We start from the raw sequence: 18,851 nt of genomic DNA, 5'->3' as shown, positions 1-18,851 counted from the left end.
TAGCTTCCTTCCTGCCTGGTACTTCTGTGTCACTGGGAAGTGTGCCAGGTTGATGATTGAACACTGCATTGGCTATTTGACCGATTTGATTTTCCAAGGTCTTGATAGAAACCGCCTGACTCTTGCATAACAGCTTAAGTTCCTCAAAATCAGCACTAGTAGGTGCAGCTGCACTTCCCTGTTGAGGATATGATTGCCTTTGAGCATACTGCTGTGGTTGCTGGAATCCAGGTGGATTAAACTGTTTACTCACACCTTGCTGATATGGTGGCTGAATAGCATTCTGATTATTACCCCAGCTAAAATTTGGATGATTTTTTTTGTTAGGATGATAAGTAGCTGGCACAGGCTGCTGTTGTCGCTGATAATTATTCACATACTGAACAGATTTGTTGACAAGAAAACACTAATCCGTAGCATGAGAACCTGCACAAAGCTCACAGACCATAGCTATTTGATTAACTCCATATGTAGCTAGAGAATCAACCTTCATCGACAGCGCTTGAAGCTGCGCTGCAATAGCGGTGGCTGCATCGACTTCCAGAATACCTGCTACTTTCCCAGGCATCATCCTCTGAGTTGGGTTTTGATGCTCATTTGCAGCCACAGTCTCGATAAGATTATAAGCCTCAGTATAGCTTTTGGCCCATAAGGCGCCTCCAGCTGCTGCATCGAGCATGGGCCGAGATTGGGCCCCCAAACCATTATAGAAACCAGTGATCACCATCCAATCGAGCATTCCATGATGTGGACACTTTCTCAACATTTCCTTGTAGCGTTCCCAAGCTTCGCACATAGATTCTGTAGGTTACTGCGCAAACTGAGTAAGAGCACTCCTCATAGCAGCAGTCTTTACCATCGGATAAAACTTCACCAGAAACTTTTGCACAAGATCTTGCCAAGTAGTGATGGACCCAGCTGGTTCAGAATGTAACAAGTCCCTAGCTTTCTCTCTCAGTGAGAATGGGAAAAGCCTCAACTTGATAGCCTCATCAGTCACGCCATTATACTTGAAAGTGCTGCAGATCTCGACAAAATTCCTTATGTGCATGTTGGGGTCTTCAGTCGCAGCTCCTCCAAAAGAAACAGAATTCTACACCATCTGAATAGTGCCGGATGAAGAATTCCTTTGTTGATTTCAAAGGTGTTAGCTTGAATAGCCGGATGAAGAATGCTTGACTGAATGTCATCAATTTTAGGCCGAGAAAAGTCCATAAGAGCTGGATCAACCTGAACAATACGATCACCCATGATTACTGGTTCTTTCTGCTCAGTTCCTGAATCCGAATCTTCAAAATCTATCTTCTCCGGAATATCAAGAACTTCGTCTATCTCCTCAGCTGTATCTAAAGTCCTCTTGCGAGTACGAGAACGAGTTTGCATAAACGCTTGCTAAAGTACCTGAAACACAACCAGAAATAATAAGTAACAACTACGTCCTAATCACTGAGTCCTAATGACCAATAATGGTAAGTACATAAACTAAACAAATACGTCGAGTCCCCGGCAGCGGCGCCAAAACCTTTTTAGGGCGGAAACACGCGCTAATAATACACGCAAGTATACGCGTTCGCAAGTAATATAGAATACTTTCTAATTCGTTCCCACAGAGACTCAGCCTAATTATTGTTCAATTAAACTCACGCACCAACGTATGATTACTTCTCAATGTTAAGACATTAACACTTAGAATTGTTAACTAAATATTAACTACAATTAACTACTTAATTAATCACTTAAATAACACTTCAATTAACAATGTTAAAACTCTCATGAGATCACAACTTCATTACTACTTCCTTCAATAGTTATTGTTATTACCCTTAGCATGGAACAGTGATGATATTAATCGAATAACACGAAACTGATAAAAGCCAACTTTCATTGTACTAATACCATTCTACCAATCATCCACAATTAAGATAGAAGTTGAATAGGCATCAATTATGTTGAGTTCCTATATGTCTACAGAAATTGACAACATAACGATTTAAGCACAAGTTATTCCTTTTGTTTACACATGGCGAATAAAACTGTTAGAGTTACCCACTAATAATGCACATCATACATGAACCTATGCTAGCATGGCAAGTTCTAAATCTCAAGATCCACTGTCGCTTCACAAGAAATTAACACCCTATCTTATATGTTCGCGACACAGATAAGACAAATACGCACAACCAATACTAGATATCATACAATCATCACACACTAAGGTATCAAACAATTAACTAAAGAATTCCATAGTAAATCCGTTACGACCCCATGATCACGATTAGCCCATAATAGCACTTATCGTCATCATGGGTTCATATGAAATCATGATAAAAAACACAAGAGAATAATAACTAAACTAATTATATTCAATCAGAGTACGTCACAAGAGTAATTAGTTTCAAAGTAAGAAAACTAGCATCCAACGTTACAACGAAATAAGAATCACAAGAAAATATGCTTCCTCTTCGTTGCTGTGTGCTAAAACGGTCTTCTTCCTTATCTCCTTCGCTCCTTGCTTAATACCACGATCCAACCTCGTGAAAACGTCTCCAAATCTACTTATATAATAGTCCCATAAAACTCAGATTATATAAAAGTTGGAAGCCAAACAGAAGTAGAAGTCTAAAATATTTTATCAAAATTCCTGACCCTGCGCGGCCGCTCAGCATAGCTGAGCGGGCGCTCAGCCTTCTGCGCGGCCGCTCAGCATAGCTGAGCGGGCGCTCAGGACCCTACTGGAAAATTCCTGAGTTTGCTCCGTTTCTTCGCTGTAATCTGCCCCTTTCTTTCCTCTCGCAATGGTGAACACATGCCAAGGCTTATTCTTGTTGATTACTCCTCCGAAATGCAACTAATACCCTGAAATGCATAAACACTAGAAAAATGCATCAAATACACAAAATACTTGATTTTAAGGCACCAATTTAAGCTATTTTAAGACGTTCTAAGTGGTATAAAATGCCACTTATCAGTAAGGTACTCGCGAAAGAATCGCTTTAAAATTCTTAATGGTTAATTTATTAAAAATGGTGGAGCCGAGGGTACTCGAATGACTTATGTGATTCGTTAAGCGTATAAGTTACCATAAGTGAACGTTAGGGTTCAATTGGTTAAAGTCTAGTTTCTTAAGCGATCGGGGTTTAATTCCGACTTATGTTGTTGTTCATAGGTTATCGGACCCACTCTAAGCTTAAGTCTATCCAGGAGCACTCAGGCAAGTTTTCTACCCGTTATACAGTTGTTGTGATGTATACATATATATATGCATTATCTTGTGATAGATGCATGATGGTTAATTAGCAAATCTTGCGATTTATTGGAGCATGTGATATGGTATATATGCATGTCTGTTTCGTAATCTTGATACATATATCTGTTGATTCAGTTGCATAATACCTATGCTAGAGATAAGCAGTAATTCCGTATACCTTTAGTATAGGGGACCCAAAGGTGAACATATTCTAAGACCGGGAGTCGATATTCCCGAGTATATTATATATATATATTTATATTTGTATATAGATATAGTTTTCAAAACTATTAATCGAATAAGGTTTATTCGATAACTTTATTTTAAATAATGAATATTATTTGAATATTCATTTGAGGACTTATGACTCCGATTATTTACTAAATAATATTCTTTATTTTATTAAAGAATAATGTTTAGATAATCAAACTTATTTTCGATTATTCAAATAAAGATCGTACTTTCGTATAAGTATATCTTTGGTTATTTAATATCCATTTCAAGTATGAGTTTTAAAACTTTTACTTCAATTATTTTTATAAGGATTATCCTTATCGGGATATTATTTAAATAATAATATTCATATATTTTCTAATATATCGGGACTGATTTATTTCATTAAATCAGCATTACTCCAAACATTCTTAAAAATGTTTTCGAGTCTTCAAAATGATTTTTAAAAGTTAGGGCGGATCCCAAAACTCATTTTTATATTTAAGATCCTCCTTTCGAAGGGGATTTAAATACTCGCTCAAAACCTGAGGGATTCGGCTCTGTGGTGTATTTTATATTCGCAATGTGGTTGCTGTTTTGAGACAACAATTTGATTACTTGCCCAATGTTCGGGAAGTAAGTCCATCTGATTGAGTCGGCATAAGCGACAGGCCGGGGTACGGTCTATGAAGGTGTAAGAGGCTGGGTGACAGTCCATCCACGCGTGAGTGGCCGGGTAACGATCTAGCGCGAGGTCCGAATGTGGCCAGGATGATGACCGGCGAGGAATTCATCCATCTACAGTAGAAAAGGTTACTTATTGGTATCTTTGCCTGATCAGCAAAATATCGGGTTTATGCCAAAATTCTTTTCCTTTCCAAAATTCATTGGATATAACAACTCTGTTCATACTTTACATGACAGAGGTTTTCAGGAAATGTATGAGATATATATATATATATATATATATGGATATATATATCGGGACTTAATGAAGTATCTCGTAACTTCATTTCTTTTGAATGATATTTTCAGGATTGAATCTATTCAAATCATATATTGTAGTCTCATCTATGTGATGAACTTTTGACACAGATTATACCTTGAACGGTGGTAGTTCAAGTAGTATTCGGAATAGATATAAGTATATTGGAGTATCTTGTAACTTCATCTTTTAAACTTATATCTAGTAAATGATTATCTTATGCATGTCAAAGATTTTCAGAAAAACGTTGAGACAAGGTTAGATATATGAGATCACCTTGCAACGATATTTTTATACAGTTATAAACTGGAACTCTGTGTAGATTATACATGTCGGAGGATTTCAAAGATTGTGAAAAGTATATATGTATATATATACTGAATATTTTGTGACTTGGTCGCGTTAAGATATCAGCTTGGTTCATTTCTTCTTGACCAAGACATTCATGAGTACTATGAGAATGCTCATATATTGTTAATTATTATACATATTATTTTGGTGGTTTTGTTGCTCACCCTTGCTTTCTTCTTTCATCATACAACAAAAGATAGAAAAGATGAACAAGACCAAGCTTCCAATTCGCAAGCGGTTAGGAAACGTTCCGCAGTTTTTTTGGAAGCGTTGATGCCGCCGTAGCTGAGGTAGGAGCTACCAATAGGCTAGGTTTTCAACTATTGTTGAACCAGACTTATGTATAATATGAATTGTAATAATGGCAAGGAATATGTAAATTATTCAAAAACCCTTTTAAGGTGTAACGGTTTATAATTGTGGAATAAAATGACTTGTGTTATTTTTTGGCATTCATCTCTGAGACTATAACTTGTGGTGTGTGTGTGTGTGTATATTGTGGGGTCACAGTACGCAGTAGTTGGTTGACTATTAAGATTAAATATTGATAAAGGAAATGGAACTCGTGACAACCCGAATCCCCGACCCCGGATTTGGGGCTGTTACAAAAGTTCTGCTTCAAATCCTGGTACATTTTTGTGCTTCTAAGGTGAATAGAAAACATATAGAAAAAACCTAAATATACCTTTGCTGTCTTTTTTAGTACAAAGTTCTTCTCCAGTCAAACTATCTAGTCCTTGATCCATTATCTCTTCCTGACACTTCTTAACCTTGTCCATCAATTCTAGCTGGAAGGTAATATCGTATAATTGCTCCTTACTACCTGCTGGTACTCGAACTTCAATTTCTAATTTTTCCAATTCCTATGCTAATTCCTCAACAACCTTGATCACATTCAATCTTTCCTTCCTGCTCAGAGCATCTGCCACTATATTGGCTTTGCCTGGGTGGTAGTTAATGGAACAATTGTAATCCTTAATCAGTTCCAGCCATCTCCATTGTCTCATGTTTAGATCCTTCTGGGTGAATATATACTTTAAGCTCTTATGGTCCATATAGATCTCGCACTTTTCTCCGTATAAATAATGTCTCCATAGCTTCAATGCGGACACTATTGCTGCTAACTTCAAATCATGCACTGGAGACTTCTGTTCATGGGGTTTTAACTGTTTGGAGGCGTAGGGAATAACTTTATCATGTTACAACAACATGCAGCCCGAACCCTTTAAAGAAGCATCACTGTAGATTACAAAGTTTCCCATTTCATCTGGCAATGCTAGCACTGGAACTGTCACTAATCTCTTCTTCAAGTATTGGAAGCTTTCCTCACATTTCTCTATCCGAATAAACTTCTCATTCTTCCCGGTCAACTTGGTCAATGGAGTCGCAGTCTTGGAAAAGTCTTTTACAAATCTTCGATAATAACCTGCTAATCCAAGAAAACTCCTAACTTCCGTCGAGATCTTTGGTTGTTCCCACTTAGACACAATCTCAATATTTACAGGATCCACCTTAATACCATCCTTACCCACTACATGACCCAAAAACTGGAATTCATCTAACCAAAATTTGCACTTTGAAAACTTAGCGTACAATTGCTTCTCTCTCAGCCTTTATAGGGCAATCCTCAAGTGTTCAGCATGATCTTCTTTAATCTTTGAGTATATGAGGATGTCATCAATAAATACAATAACAAACTTAACCAAGTACTCTTTATACACCCTGTTCATTTTATCCATGAAAGATGCTGGTGCATTGGTCAATCCAAATGACATCACTAGGAACTCATAATGTCTATATCTGGTTTCGAATGTAGTGTTTGGTATGTCTTCAGGCTTAATCTTCAACAGATGATAACCCGATCTTATATCAATCTTCGAGAAACAACATGCTTCTTTAAGCTGGTCAAACAAATCATCAATCCTGGGTAGAGGATACTTATTCTTGATGGTCAACTTATTCAACTCCCAATAATCAATACGCAACCTCATAATTTCATCTTTCTTCTTTACAAACAACACTGGTGCACCCCACGGGGATAAACTGGGCCTAATCACTCCATTATCCAGTAGTTTCTGAAGTTGCTTAGCCAATTCTTTCATCTCTACTGGGGCCATTCGATATGGAGCCTTTGAAACTGGTTCTGCTCCGGGGACTAGGTCAATAGAAAACCCGATCTCACGATCTGGTGGCAATCCTGGCAATTCAACTGGAAAGACATCCGGAAATTCTCTTACTATTGGAATCTCGTCCAGATTAGGTGCCTCTTTCTCGGTGTCTACTATATGAGCTAAGTAAGCCTCACATCTTTGCCTTAACAGTTTCTTTGCCTTCAGTATCGAGATAAATTTCTTTTCCTACCTCTGTCCTTGATAATTTACCCTAATATTACTCTTTGTAAATATCACAATCTTCTTCTTCTTATAATATTTGCCTTATATTGAGACAACCAATCCATTCCTAAAATCACATCGAACTCTCCTAGCCCAAAGGGTATTAGATCAGCCGAAAAAGAATGCCCAAGAATCTCTAGTTGACACTTAGGACAAAATTGACTTCCTGAGACTTTATCCTGATTAGACACTTTTATAATCAAAGGTTTAGTTAAGTCTTCTAACATTAAATCCATTTTATTCACACAATCCTTCGATATAAAAGACTTAGATGCTCCTGAATCAAATAAAACTTTAACATGTACGGAGTTGAGAGAAAGCGTACTTGCAACTACATCTGAATCCTGAGCATTGGATCTCTTGGTCATCTTGAAGGTTCTGGCTCTAGCTGTAGTGGATGCTGATCCTTGAGATGCACTACCTCCAATACTGCCTTGAGTAGCAGTCTTACAACTCCTAGCAAGATGTCCAACCTTACCACAGTTATAAAAAGTAACCGTGGGTTTCTCTGAGTTGCACTCCGATACATAATGACCCTTCTGATAACATTTGAAACACTGAACATCCCTTTTGCAAGGACCACTATGTCTCTTGCCACATAACTTACAATCCACCGCTGAATTGGCTGACTGGGTTGGAGTGGGAGCAACTGAAGTGGTAGTAGTCCTAGCCCGGGGAAAAGTCTGTTTCCTAAACCTTCTGTTCTTATTCCTTCCAAATTGCTTTGGAAATTTATGACTGGATTCCCTTTGATCCGCCGTATCCATACCACCCTCAAATTTCCTCTTTTTATCACCTCTTTCCTTGGCGGCTAACTTCTGGTCAATCTCTATTACTAGAGCGGCCTGGACCACTGAGGTATATGTCTTGAGTTGCAAGGCTACAACTCCACTGCGGATTTCTGACTTCAATCCCTGCTGGAACCTCTTTGCTTTCTTAGCTTCAGTACTCACATATGCAGGTACCAATCGGGCCAATTCCGTAAACTTGGCCTCATATTCCGCCACACTCTTTTCACCATGCTTCAACTCCAGAAACTCAACCTCCAACTGATTTTGCAAACAATCCGGAATATACTTTTCCAAAAATAACTCTGTAAACCTGGTCCAAGAAACAGGACTTTCTCCTTCCAAAGAACGAGTGGACTCCCACCAATAATTTTCCCCACCCTTCAGAAAATAACTTACATAGTCTGATTTGAGATTATCACTTACTTGAGTGAGACTAAAGGCTTTTTCCATCTCCTTTAGCCAAATTTTGGCAGCAACAGGGTCCACTTCGCCCTTAAACTCTGGGGGTTTCACAGTCTGAAAAGATTTAAAACTAACAGTTTGGTTCACCTCACTTTGCTGAGGTTGTTACTGAAGCTGCAGCTGTAGTTGTTGGATTTGTTGCTATTGTTGTATGAATTGCTGTTGTTGTTGCTGCTGTTGCGGAAATTGTTGTTGTTGTTGCTGAAATTGTTGTTGCTGCTGAGCCATGTGATTAGACTGTTGGCGCAACAAATCTAGCAACTCATCCATGAATGGGCCCCCAATAGACTCTCTACTAGAGGAATTGGACGGGTTATTTTTCTTTGGCGACATTCTCCTAAAACCCAACAAATGGTTTTAGTTTAAAAATTACCCCGGGTAATAACATTTTTATGTGTAAAGAGAATGCCGCCACAATAAAATATTCCCATCCTCATTTAATTGGGATTCGTCCATAATGAATAGCTATATTTAGCAGTATCAGCAACAATTAGAACAATAATAACAATGCAAAAGTTCTAAAGAGACTAAAAAACATCTTTTATAGAAAGGAAATTTTGTACAACAATAGTGTTGAATGTCCAACTAAAACAACTACAGTGCAACACTAACATAAGATGAGTACACATCCAAATTTGGATTTCAGAGCAACCACCGACTATTATCGTAACATACCAACTAAACTCATACAATCAGACTCGTTCTCGCGAGAAGGATAACTATAAACCTCTATCGATCATTGCCGAAAGTACATATACAAGGGAGACACACTAAAGATCAGGGCAGTTCCAACAAAACCTCAATAGATGTCAGGGTTACACCTTCGAACGCTCGACTGGTCTCTTAACTCGCTCCCCTATATGAGTTGCTGACTCACACCTTTGAACACCGTTCTACACCTTTCAGACTCTACTCCTAACCTAAATCAGGGACTTAAACCTGTAGCTCTGATACCAACCTGTGACGGCCTCAACCCCGGGGTCAGGAGTTGACGTCTTGAACAACAAATCACAAATATAATACAACCAACTCATTCTTATTCCAATATAAACACAACCCCCTTAACAAGATTATTTTCAGGTCAAGTATGACTTAGATTATATCCTCATTACAAACCAACTTATTTAAAAAAAACTTGACACTACTAACTTTTTACAATAACCCAAAAAATCACACCTGGTCCGACACAACTATCTCAGAGGAGCCATACAGGAGGAATTGGAATCTGACCCTTCCTATGACAGAAGAGTCTCCAAGGCATCTGCAATATACGAATATACAAAACATTTTTCAAGAGTGGGTGATCAATCGCTCAACTGTACCACTATATGAATAACAAGTAAAACAATTTATGATAAACAGTCATAGGAACAGAAATCATAACTCGTTTACAAAACAAGTAAAACATGTATAAACTGGATATCAATAACTAGCATGCTCTATAAAACATAACATCAGTCATGTGTTATGCAAATTTCTAGAGTTCGATTTTACCATGCTATTTTTATTTTCAAATCCATGGTTCCATTACAGGAACCACATAACCATCTGTCCCGTTACGTGGACCGCAAAACCTCGCTCATCACCGGACGGCTCCATCTGTCATCCCATAAAATTTGTTTTGGAACTCGGAGACTAGGTAGGTCTCTTCCACGCTGGACTAAGTGATTTAAATAGGGTGCGCAACCAACTTATCCTCTTATGCCACCTCAGTGGCCGTTATGGGCCACTTGTGCAAGCTCATCCAATTAGCTAATCTATTTATCTAGTTTTCAAACCACTTATACCTGTCTCTTTTCAAAGAAATTCTATCACAGCACACTTTCCAAAACCTTTCCAATTTTATTTACAATTTAGAGATAAGCATTTTCAGAAGTCACTTTTCCCCAAAACATAAGTTAACAAAACATTTTTAAACACATGGGATACGTAACTTAAAATGTTCTGTTCCACTAGGAAATTTAAATCAACAGTTATTCATATATTACTGAACCATAAAAGTTATGATCAGGGGTACTTGCCTTAATACACTTTAATAACTATTACTGGTTGGATTTGAACCAATTTGGATGCTCGGGCTTTCGATTGCGACCTACAAAACCGAAACATCCTAAATTAGACGACGGAATATATTTGACATATCCTTGCTAACATTCTACCTGTACGTTATCAAATACTGACTCGTAACTATACAAATTATTATAATACACGTAACAAGTAGGGTTCACGTCCTCGAAATTTGGTTCGGTATTTATTTTCGGAAATTATATATGTACACGTCGTTTTGAAAAATAGGGTACTCGATTATTTATAAATTATCTTGTCATAACACGTAAGTAGGTTTCGTATAATATATTTTTATATTTTCGATCAACGTTTCAATAATTAAAGGATACGTTCCCGTATTCATGAAAATAATTTTTCGGAAATCGGGCAGCGTTTCCTTTATTTATCGGACTTCTTGTCGAAACATAATCGACGCAACCAATATCAATAATTCACAAATTGCAATCCAATCATCGATACAAATAATAACTATTTTTGTTTCAAAAATAATTTTTATGAAATAAATAATATTTTTATAAATGGTAGGACTCATATTATATCATCACGGTCCACCATCGGTTCATCGCTGACGGCGGTAAAATTCGTGGGTGCCCGACTATTTCGGGTTTCCAACACGAATTCCACCGATTAGAATAAATTTCGCTTCACAATTATCGCATAATTTTTCATCAAAAATACATTTATAGGAATTAAAACCACAACAACCCCAGCCCACGCGCACACAAGCGTCCGGAAAAAGAATAGGGCAATCGGGAAAAAACAAAGACAACACAGCAATACAACAACTACACCGATACAACACATCACACATGCACTATACGTGCGCATACCACCCTGTTGGAAAGGAATCCGGCGGGGGCCGGAAGAAAAAAAAGAAATCACAGGCGGCACATCTGAAAAGAAAACACAGGCAGCAATTACCATAAATATGAAGCAATCGGGGAAAGGGATGAGGGAGAGATTGACTGAAAAAGAGAGAGTAGTCGATAGATGTAGAGAGAGAGATTGAGAGAGAGTAGGTAGTGAGGTCGATAGAAGTGGGGGGGTTCAGGGGAGTGTTTGTTGTTTTTGTTTTTCTTATTTTTTTCAATCAATGAGACACTGCCACACACAAACTGAGTTTAGAAGGAATATGACACGTATCAAGTAAAAGACATGTGTCCAAAATTCTGAATGTGAGTTCGTATTTCATAATTTAATGACTAAATGCGCGGGTAAATAAAATCCGAAAAATTACCAAATAAATTTCAAAATTCTCGGAATAATTAAAAACTAATAAAATAATTTTTTCATAATTTTTAAAGCATTTCTGAAATGCGCAACATACCCTCATTTAAAGATTTAACGAAAAAATGTGCGGGTGAATTTAATCCGAAAAATTTCCAAAATAATTTTAAAATTCTCGAAATATTAAACTTAAGAAGATATGAGTTTCTTAATTTTTGAAACTTTCTAGAATTTAATATTGAATTTACTCATAAATAAAATCAAAAAATTATTTAGGAATAAATAATCAATGAAATATTGTTTTCTAAATTTTATAAACTCGTACAAATAATTATTGTAATTATAAAACATAAAAATAATTATAGAGACAATTCAAATATTTATGAAAATAAATCCTCAATAAAATCACTTTTAAAAGTGAAAATAAAATAATATTGCTCAGCAATTAGTTATATAAATAATCCTCGTCCACCAATAAACCACACATAATTAATAATAGGGCAACAAACAGCTGACAGAACCAATACACATAGTTTATTTACTTAATTATTCAATAATTACACTTATAATAATACAAAAATACGAGTCGTTATACTTTTTGTTTCTCTGCACACGTCAAAACCAAATCAAGTTGATTATGGTGCCCAAGTTCTTTAGGTCCTGCCTTGTTAGCTTTCTTCTTAAGTTTCTTAGACTTTCCACCACTAGATTTAGATGATTCAAGATCAACCTTTATCTTGGGAGTAGGACTTTGAAATGCATGATTAGTTTGAGATTCATCAAGCATATTATGATTAACATGGTATGTCATAGGTTGTGCATACATGTTATTCCAGAAAGGCATGCTATATGGCATTTTGTTAGTCGCTAAGCACGCGCTAAAATTCACGCAAGTATACGTGATCGCCAGTAATATAGAATAATTTCTAGTTCGTTCCCACAGGGACATTTTTAGGTTAACTTTAATTAATGTATATATGCAACGATATTATGGTTATTATCCAATGCTAGGACGAATAATAAATTGAGGTTGTTAACTACAATTAACTAAAAGATTATACTAGAGAATAATTACTAAAAGAATTAAAAGAGAGTTGAATACTATATGACACAAACATGGGATTCTACTTCATTAAATACTTTATTCAATAGCCTTTTCGTTCTTAACCTTAGCATGCAATGGTGATGATACTAATCAGATAACACGTAACTGATAAATGCTAACTTTTGTTGTACGAATACCATACTACCAGACATCCACAAAAGAGATAGAAGCTGAATAGACACCAATTATACTGAGACCCTATATGTCTATAGAATTTGACAACATGAAGGTTTATCGCACAAGTTATCTATTGTGATTACATAGGGCAAGTAAGCTGGTTAAAATTACCTACAAATCATGCATATCAAACACATGAACCTATGCTAGCATGGCAAGTTTCAAACCCTTAAATTCACTTTCGCTTCATTAAAAATTAACAGGCTATCTTATAAGTTCACCACACTCATAAGACGAATAAGCACAACCTATACTAGGTTATCATACAATCACCACACACTAAGGCATCAAAATAAATTAAGTAAAGAAATCCATAAATAAATCCGTTAGAAAGCCACGATAATGATTAGCCCATAATCGGACTCATTATCAATATGGGTTCCAATGAAAACATGGTATAATAAACGTAGTCTTTATACTGAATAATTAATAAACCAAGTACGAAAAAAGAGTATAGGTTCACGAATAAGAAAACTAGCATCCAAAGTTACAACTTAAAACAAAGAATCACAAGTAAAAACTAGATCTTCTTCGCCTTGGTTGAATTGTGCTAAAACAGTCTTCTTACGCCTTGTCCTTAAGCTCTGGTACGTCTTCTTTTGAAAATTGAACATAAGATATGTATATATGGCAGCCCATGCAGAGTAGAAGTCCAACAGATCAAAATTCCAGAAGAAACAAGATTTTATTTTCCCGACTTAGCGCGGTCGCGCGCTTGACCAGCGTGGGCACGCTGACATTCTGGATTCTGACTTTTTCTTTTCCTTGTTGATTTGAGTTGGTCTTTCACGAGCTTTTATTCTAGATATCCTCCTAACACCATATTAGCATCAAAATAATGGTAATTCACCTGTATTCCTGATAAATGCCTCACATGCAAAAATACTACAAAAACATGTTAAAAACACTAACAACCTGAGTACAGATCATCAATTCAAATATTTATGGAGCGTTATAAAGTGTCATAAATGCCACTCAACATACCCCCAAACTTGAACCAATGTTTGTCCTCAAGCATAAACAGACTCAAAGAACAAAGAATAAAATGCATGAATGCAAACTACATGAATGCAACGATCCCCATTGAATAACTAAACCAATCAATAAGCAACATCTCAAAAAATGTAGATATTCGCACAAAGATCAATCGAGCCCTACAAATCAACCTACAAGCCAGAAACATGCCTGTGTGAAACTACTTATAAATATACTATCACGACTAGATCAATAATCATGACTCACTACTCATCAAAGCAATCGCAAGGTGATAAATAGAATAAAAAGCTAGACTCAAAATGACTTATAAGACTTTAATTCTAATATCAGAGTTTTCACATGGATTCATGCTTTATTCACAACATAAAAATAACACAACTATGCTTATTTGACCATGCAATGAATGAGGTCCATAAAAGACTTATACAATAATATCCATGTGGCGAGCATTAGGTCAGTGGATCTCAGACTATAAAAAGCCTTAGGTCACTAGGCACAACGTTTCATGAGAACTTAATAACTCGAGTATTAAAGAGCCCACTCGTGATCAATTATGCATAAACACCTATATTTTTTCTCTTTTTCACTCTTTTTCTCTTTTTTTTTCTTTTTTCCATAAATTTTTGAACGAGTGTGTTTCGCTCCATCTCGCTCAACCCTAGACTACTCATATAAAATGAGCCGGCTACTAGCCATTTGACACCTAACTATAATGACTAGCAATGAAATCCTATTTTCTCCAATTTCAAATTATCCATGTTATTTTATCATTGAGAGAATATCCTAAATTTTAAATATAAACAAGCGATTAAACCTCGATATACAAATAAACCATGACCAAGATCTAGAACTTAAGCAACCTATAAGACTTAGTGAAATACAATTGTCACTAGCATGCAAATCAACTCGATAAGACTTAACATCACTAAACATGACATCGTTACACCAGCATCAATATCATACATCAATCGGAAAAATTATCTAAGGGATCATGTCATAATGCAAATGCATGAAACTATATGAACAAACTATAACATAATAACATAAAAACTATAAAAAATAAAAAAAATACTACATGGCAAATATGCAACTATATGAACTAAACTATCATGAATATGCAACTATATGTGACTCACATATAACATATAAACCTTAACTACTACCCCCAAACTTAAAATATTCACTGTCCTCAATGAAGGTAATAGCAAGGAATCATGTATACCTAATCAGAAACAGGGCCATCACCCTCAAAGGGTGGAGTGTCGGGAGTGTCTGGAGGTGGATACTCATCGTCCTCACCGAATACTCGCCATTGGATGTCAACTTATATGGCTCTGAATGCAGTCCCCAACACCTGGGTGAGGTCATGTGCAAACCTACTATGGATTTCGTGAATCGTATCCATCCTCCTAGTTAAATGCATGTACTGCGTCGAACTCAAACCAGCACTATCCTGTGCTTCCTCCTGTTGCTGCTGCTGCGATACCGAAGGACCGGCCTCCTCTCCTAACTGAGCTCTCCAAGCTACTCGACGGGCCTGCAAAGAACGACCAGCATACGTCTGATCAGCTGGCCTACCCCCTGGCAGATAGTCATATGAATAACCAAGCCCCTTAAGATCGGGCTTCCCTTCATACCACTCCTGCATACTCAACAGTGTAGAACTGTCAATAGGAGCACTGGGGAGCTACAGCTGCTCATGTGCAGGCCAATGAACACCAACTTTCACACACAACTTTGTCATAATAGACACATAGGGTATCAAACCCGTAGTACTCCCTTGCAAGAACCTCAAAATACCCTGATGAATCACCATCCCAAGATCCACATAGTCTCCCTGAAGAATACCCCACAACAAACGAGCACGTTCCACAATAATCTCATACACGTGAGAAGATGGCATGATGTTAGCACAAATAAAAGAATTCTATGGACGTGCAAACATGTTCATGCACGAAGCAGGGAACGTGGCATACTCATTTGTGCCCTTCTTGAACTTCCAATGAGTCTCAGGCACACACAGGGTAGCAACAATCAAATCCAAGTTAAACTCCTCCGGAGTCTTCTCGTTCTAGTTCTCCTGCTCCTCCTTCCTCAACTGAGCTCTTCAAGCTGCTCAATTACCCTACGAATAACCTCAGCACTTGATAAGTGGCATTTTATACCACTTAGAACGTCTTATAATGGCTTGAATTGATGTCTTGAAATCAAGTATTTTGTGTATTTGACACGTTTTTCTAGTGTGTTTGCATTTCAGGGTATAACTTGCGTATGTAGAAAGATTTCATCATAATAAGCCTAGGGAAGTACTTGGAATCAGTTGCGTGGAGTTGTGCGAAGAAATCAGCAAAATCAGGACCAGAAAGAAGAATTTTCCATACGCAAGCCAAGCGCCCGCCTGGGATCTGGGGCGGCCGCTTGGGAGCTGAGGCGCCCGCCTGGAGATCTGGGGCGGCCGCCTGGGGTTGATAAAATAAATTTTGATTTTATAATTCGTATTCTACTGGGCTTCTGAGACAGCCGATTTTTGTGGCTTTCTATATAAGTAATATTCAGAGACATTTCACAATAAGATGTAACAAGCGAGAAGTATCAAACAAGCGAGAAGCAAGGAGAGAAGATTAAGAAGATCATTTTAGCACACCGCAACGAAGAAGATGAAGCATATGTTATCTTGTGATTCTTTTATTCGTTGTAACAGTGGATGCTAGTTTTCTTTACTTTGAACCTTAATACTCTTGTGATGTACTCTGGTTTTAATAAGTATTTTATTAGTTTATATCGTTGTGTTATTATCATGTTTTCATATGATCCTATGGTGACGATGATTTCTATTATGGGCTAATCGTGATCATGGGGTCGTAGCGGATTTACTATGGATTTCTTTAGTTAATTGTTTAATACCTTGGTATGTGATGATTGTATGATATCTAGCATAGGTTGCTCTTATTCGTCTTATGTGCATCGTTAATATATAAGATAGCCTGGTAATCTCTTGTGAAGCGAAAGTAAATCTTGAGATTTAGAACTTGTCATGCTAGTATAGGTTCATGTATTGTATGCATGATTAGTGGGAACTCTAACCATTTTACTTGCCCTGTGTAATCATAATGAATAACTTACGCTTAAATAGTTATGTTGTCAAATTCTGTACACATATAGGGTCTCAACATAATTGAATGCCTATTCAACTTCTATCTTAATTGTAGATGTTTGGTAGAATGGTATTTGTGCAACGAAAGTTGGCTTTTATCAGTTTTGTGTTGTTCGATTAATATCATCACCGTTACATGCTAAGGGTAATAACAATAACTATTGAATGAAGTAGTAATGAAGTTATGATCTCATCTGTGTTTAATATTGTTAATTCAAGTGTTATTTAAGTGTTTTATTCTCGTAGTTAATCGTAGTTAATAATTAGTTAATCAACCTTAAGTGTTATTGTCTTGACATTGAGAAGTAATCATACATTGGTGAGTGAGTGTTAATTAAATATAATTAGTCTGATTCTCTGTGTGAACGAACTAGAAATCATTCTATATTACTTGTGAACGTGTATACTTGCGTGAATTATTAGCGCATGCTTTGTGCCTAAAATTTTTTTGGCGCCGGTGCCGGGGACTCGGTGTTAATTTGTTTAGTTTAAGTACTTGCCATCAGTGGTCATTAGGACTCATTGATTAAGACTTGTTACTTATTATTTCCGGTTGTGTTTCAGGTACTCTAGCGAGCGTTTATGCAAACACGTTCTCGCACTCGCAAGAGGACTCTAGATACGGCTGAGGAGACACACTCAGTTCTTGATATTCCGGAGAAGATAGATTTTGAAGATTCAGATAAAGAGAGTGAGCAGAAAGAACCGATAATCATGGGTGATCGTATAGTTCCAGCAGATCCAGCTCTTATGGACTTTTCTCGGCCTAAAATTGATGACATTCAGTCAAGCATCCTTCAACCGGCTATTCAGGCTAATACTTTTGAAATCAAGTCGGGCACTATTCAAATGGTGCATAATTCTGTTTCTTTTGGAGGTGCTGCGACTAAAGATCCCAACATGCATATCAGGAATTTTGTCAAGATCTGTAGTACTTTCAAATATAATGGTGTTAATGATGAGGCTATCAAGTTAAGGCTTTTCCCATTCTCTCTAAGGGATAAAGCTAAGAACTGGTTACATTCTGAACCAGCTGGGTCCATCACTACTTGGGAAGATCATGCGCAAAAGGTTCTGGTGAAGTTCTATCCAATGGCCAAGACTGCAGCTATGAGGAGTGCTCTTACTCAGTTTGCGCAGCAACCAACAGAATCTATGTGTGAAGCTTGGGAGCGCTATAAGGAGATGTTTAGACAGTGTCCACATCATGGTATGCCTGACTGGATGGTGATCACTAGGTTCTACAATGGTTTGGGGGCCCAATCTCGGCCCATGCTCGATGCAGCAACTGGAGGCGCCTTATGGGCCAAAATCTATACTAAAGCCTATAATCTTATTGAAACTATGGCTACAAACGAGCATCAAAACCCAACTCAAAGGATGATTCCTGGGAAAGTAGCAGGTATACTGGAAGTTGATGCAGCTACAGCTATTGCAGCACAGCTCCAAGCGCTGTCTATGAAGGTCTATTCTTTAGCCAACTATGGAGTCAATCGGATAACTATGGTCTGTGAGCTTTGTGCAGGCTCTCATGCTACTGATCAGTGTTCTCTTGTTAATAAATCTGTTCAGTATGTGAACAATTATCAGCGAGCGCAGCAGCCTGTGCCAGCTACTTATCACCCTAATAACAAAAATCATCCCAATTTCAGCTAGAGAAATCTCAGAATACTGTTCAGCAAC

The 18,851-nt window shown here is 37.2% G+C and overlaps 1 protein-coding gene and 2 non-coding genes across 3 annotated transcripts; 1 reads left to right on the top strand and 2 right to left on the bottom strand.

Annotated features, from left to right (window-relative positions):
- The first annotated feature begins 737 nt into the window (after positions 1-737).
- LOC141662973 (small nucleolar RNA R71) lies at positions 738-844 on the top strand. The gene has a single exon (XR_012551070.1). It is a non-coding gene; the product is annotated as a small nucleolar RNA R71 (small nucleolar RNA).
- Positions 845-5,659: 4,815 nt separating this feature from the next.
- Positions 5,660-8,430, bottom strand: LOC141660107 (uncharacterized). The gene is made up of 3 exons (XM_074467070.1): positions 7,515-8,430; positions 6,223-6,354; positions 5,660-5,739 (listed from the first exon to the last, which is right to left on the bottom strand). Exons 1-3 carry the CDS (start codon positions 8,428-8,430, stop codon positions 5,660-5,662), a joined length of 1,128 nt encoding a protein of 375 aa, XP_074323171.1.
- Positions 8,431-18,275: 9,845 nt separating this feature from the next.
- Positions 18,276-18,382, bottom strand: LOC141662429 (small nucleolar RNA R71). Its single transcript, XR_012550546.1, has one exon. It is a non-coding gene; the product is annotated as a small nucleolar RNA R71 (small nucleolar RNA).
- Between the last annotated feature and the right edge of the window lie 469 nt (positions 18,383-18,851).

This window comes from Apium graveolens, chromosome 5, assembly GCF_009905375.1.
Source record: "Apium graveolens cultivar Ventura chromosome 5, ASM990537v1, whole genome shotgun sequence".
In the NCBI taxonomy this organism is placed as follows: Eukaryota; Viridiplantae; Streptophyta; class Magnoliopsida; order Apiales; family Apiaceae; genus Apium; species Apium graveolens.
This window is presented reverse-complemented; position numbering and strand designations above follow the sequence as displayed.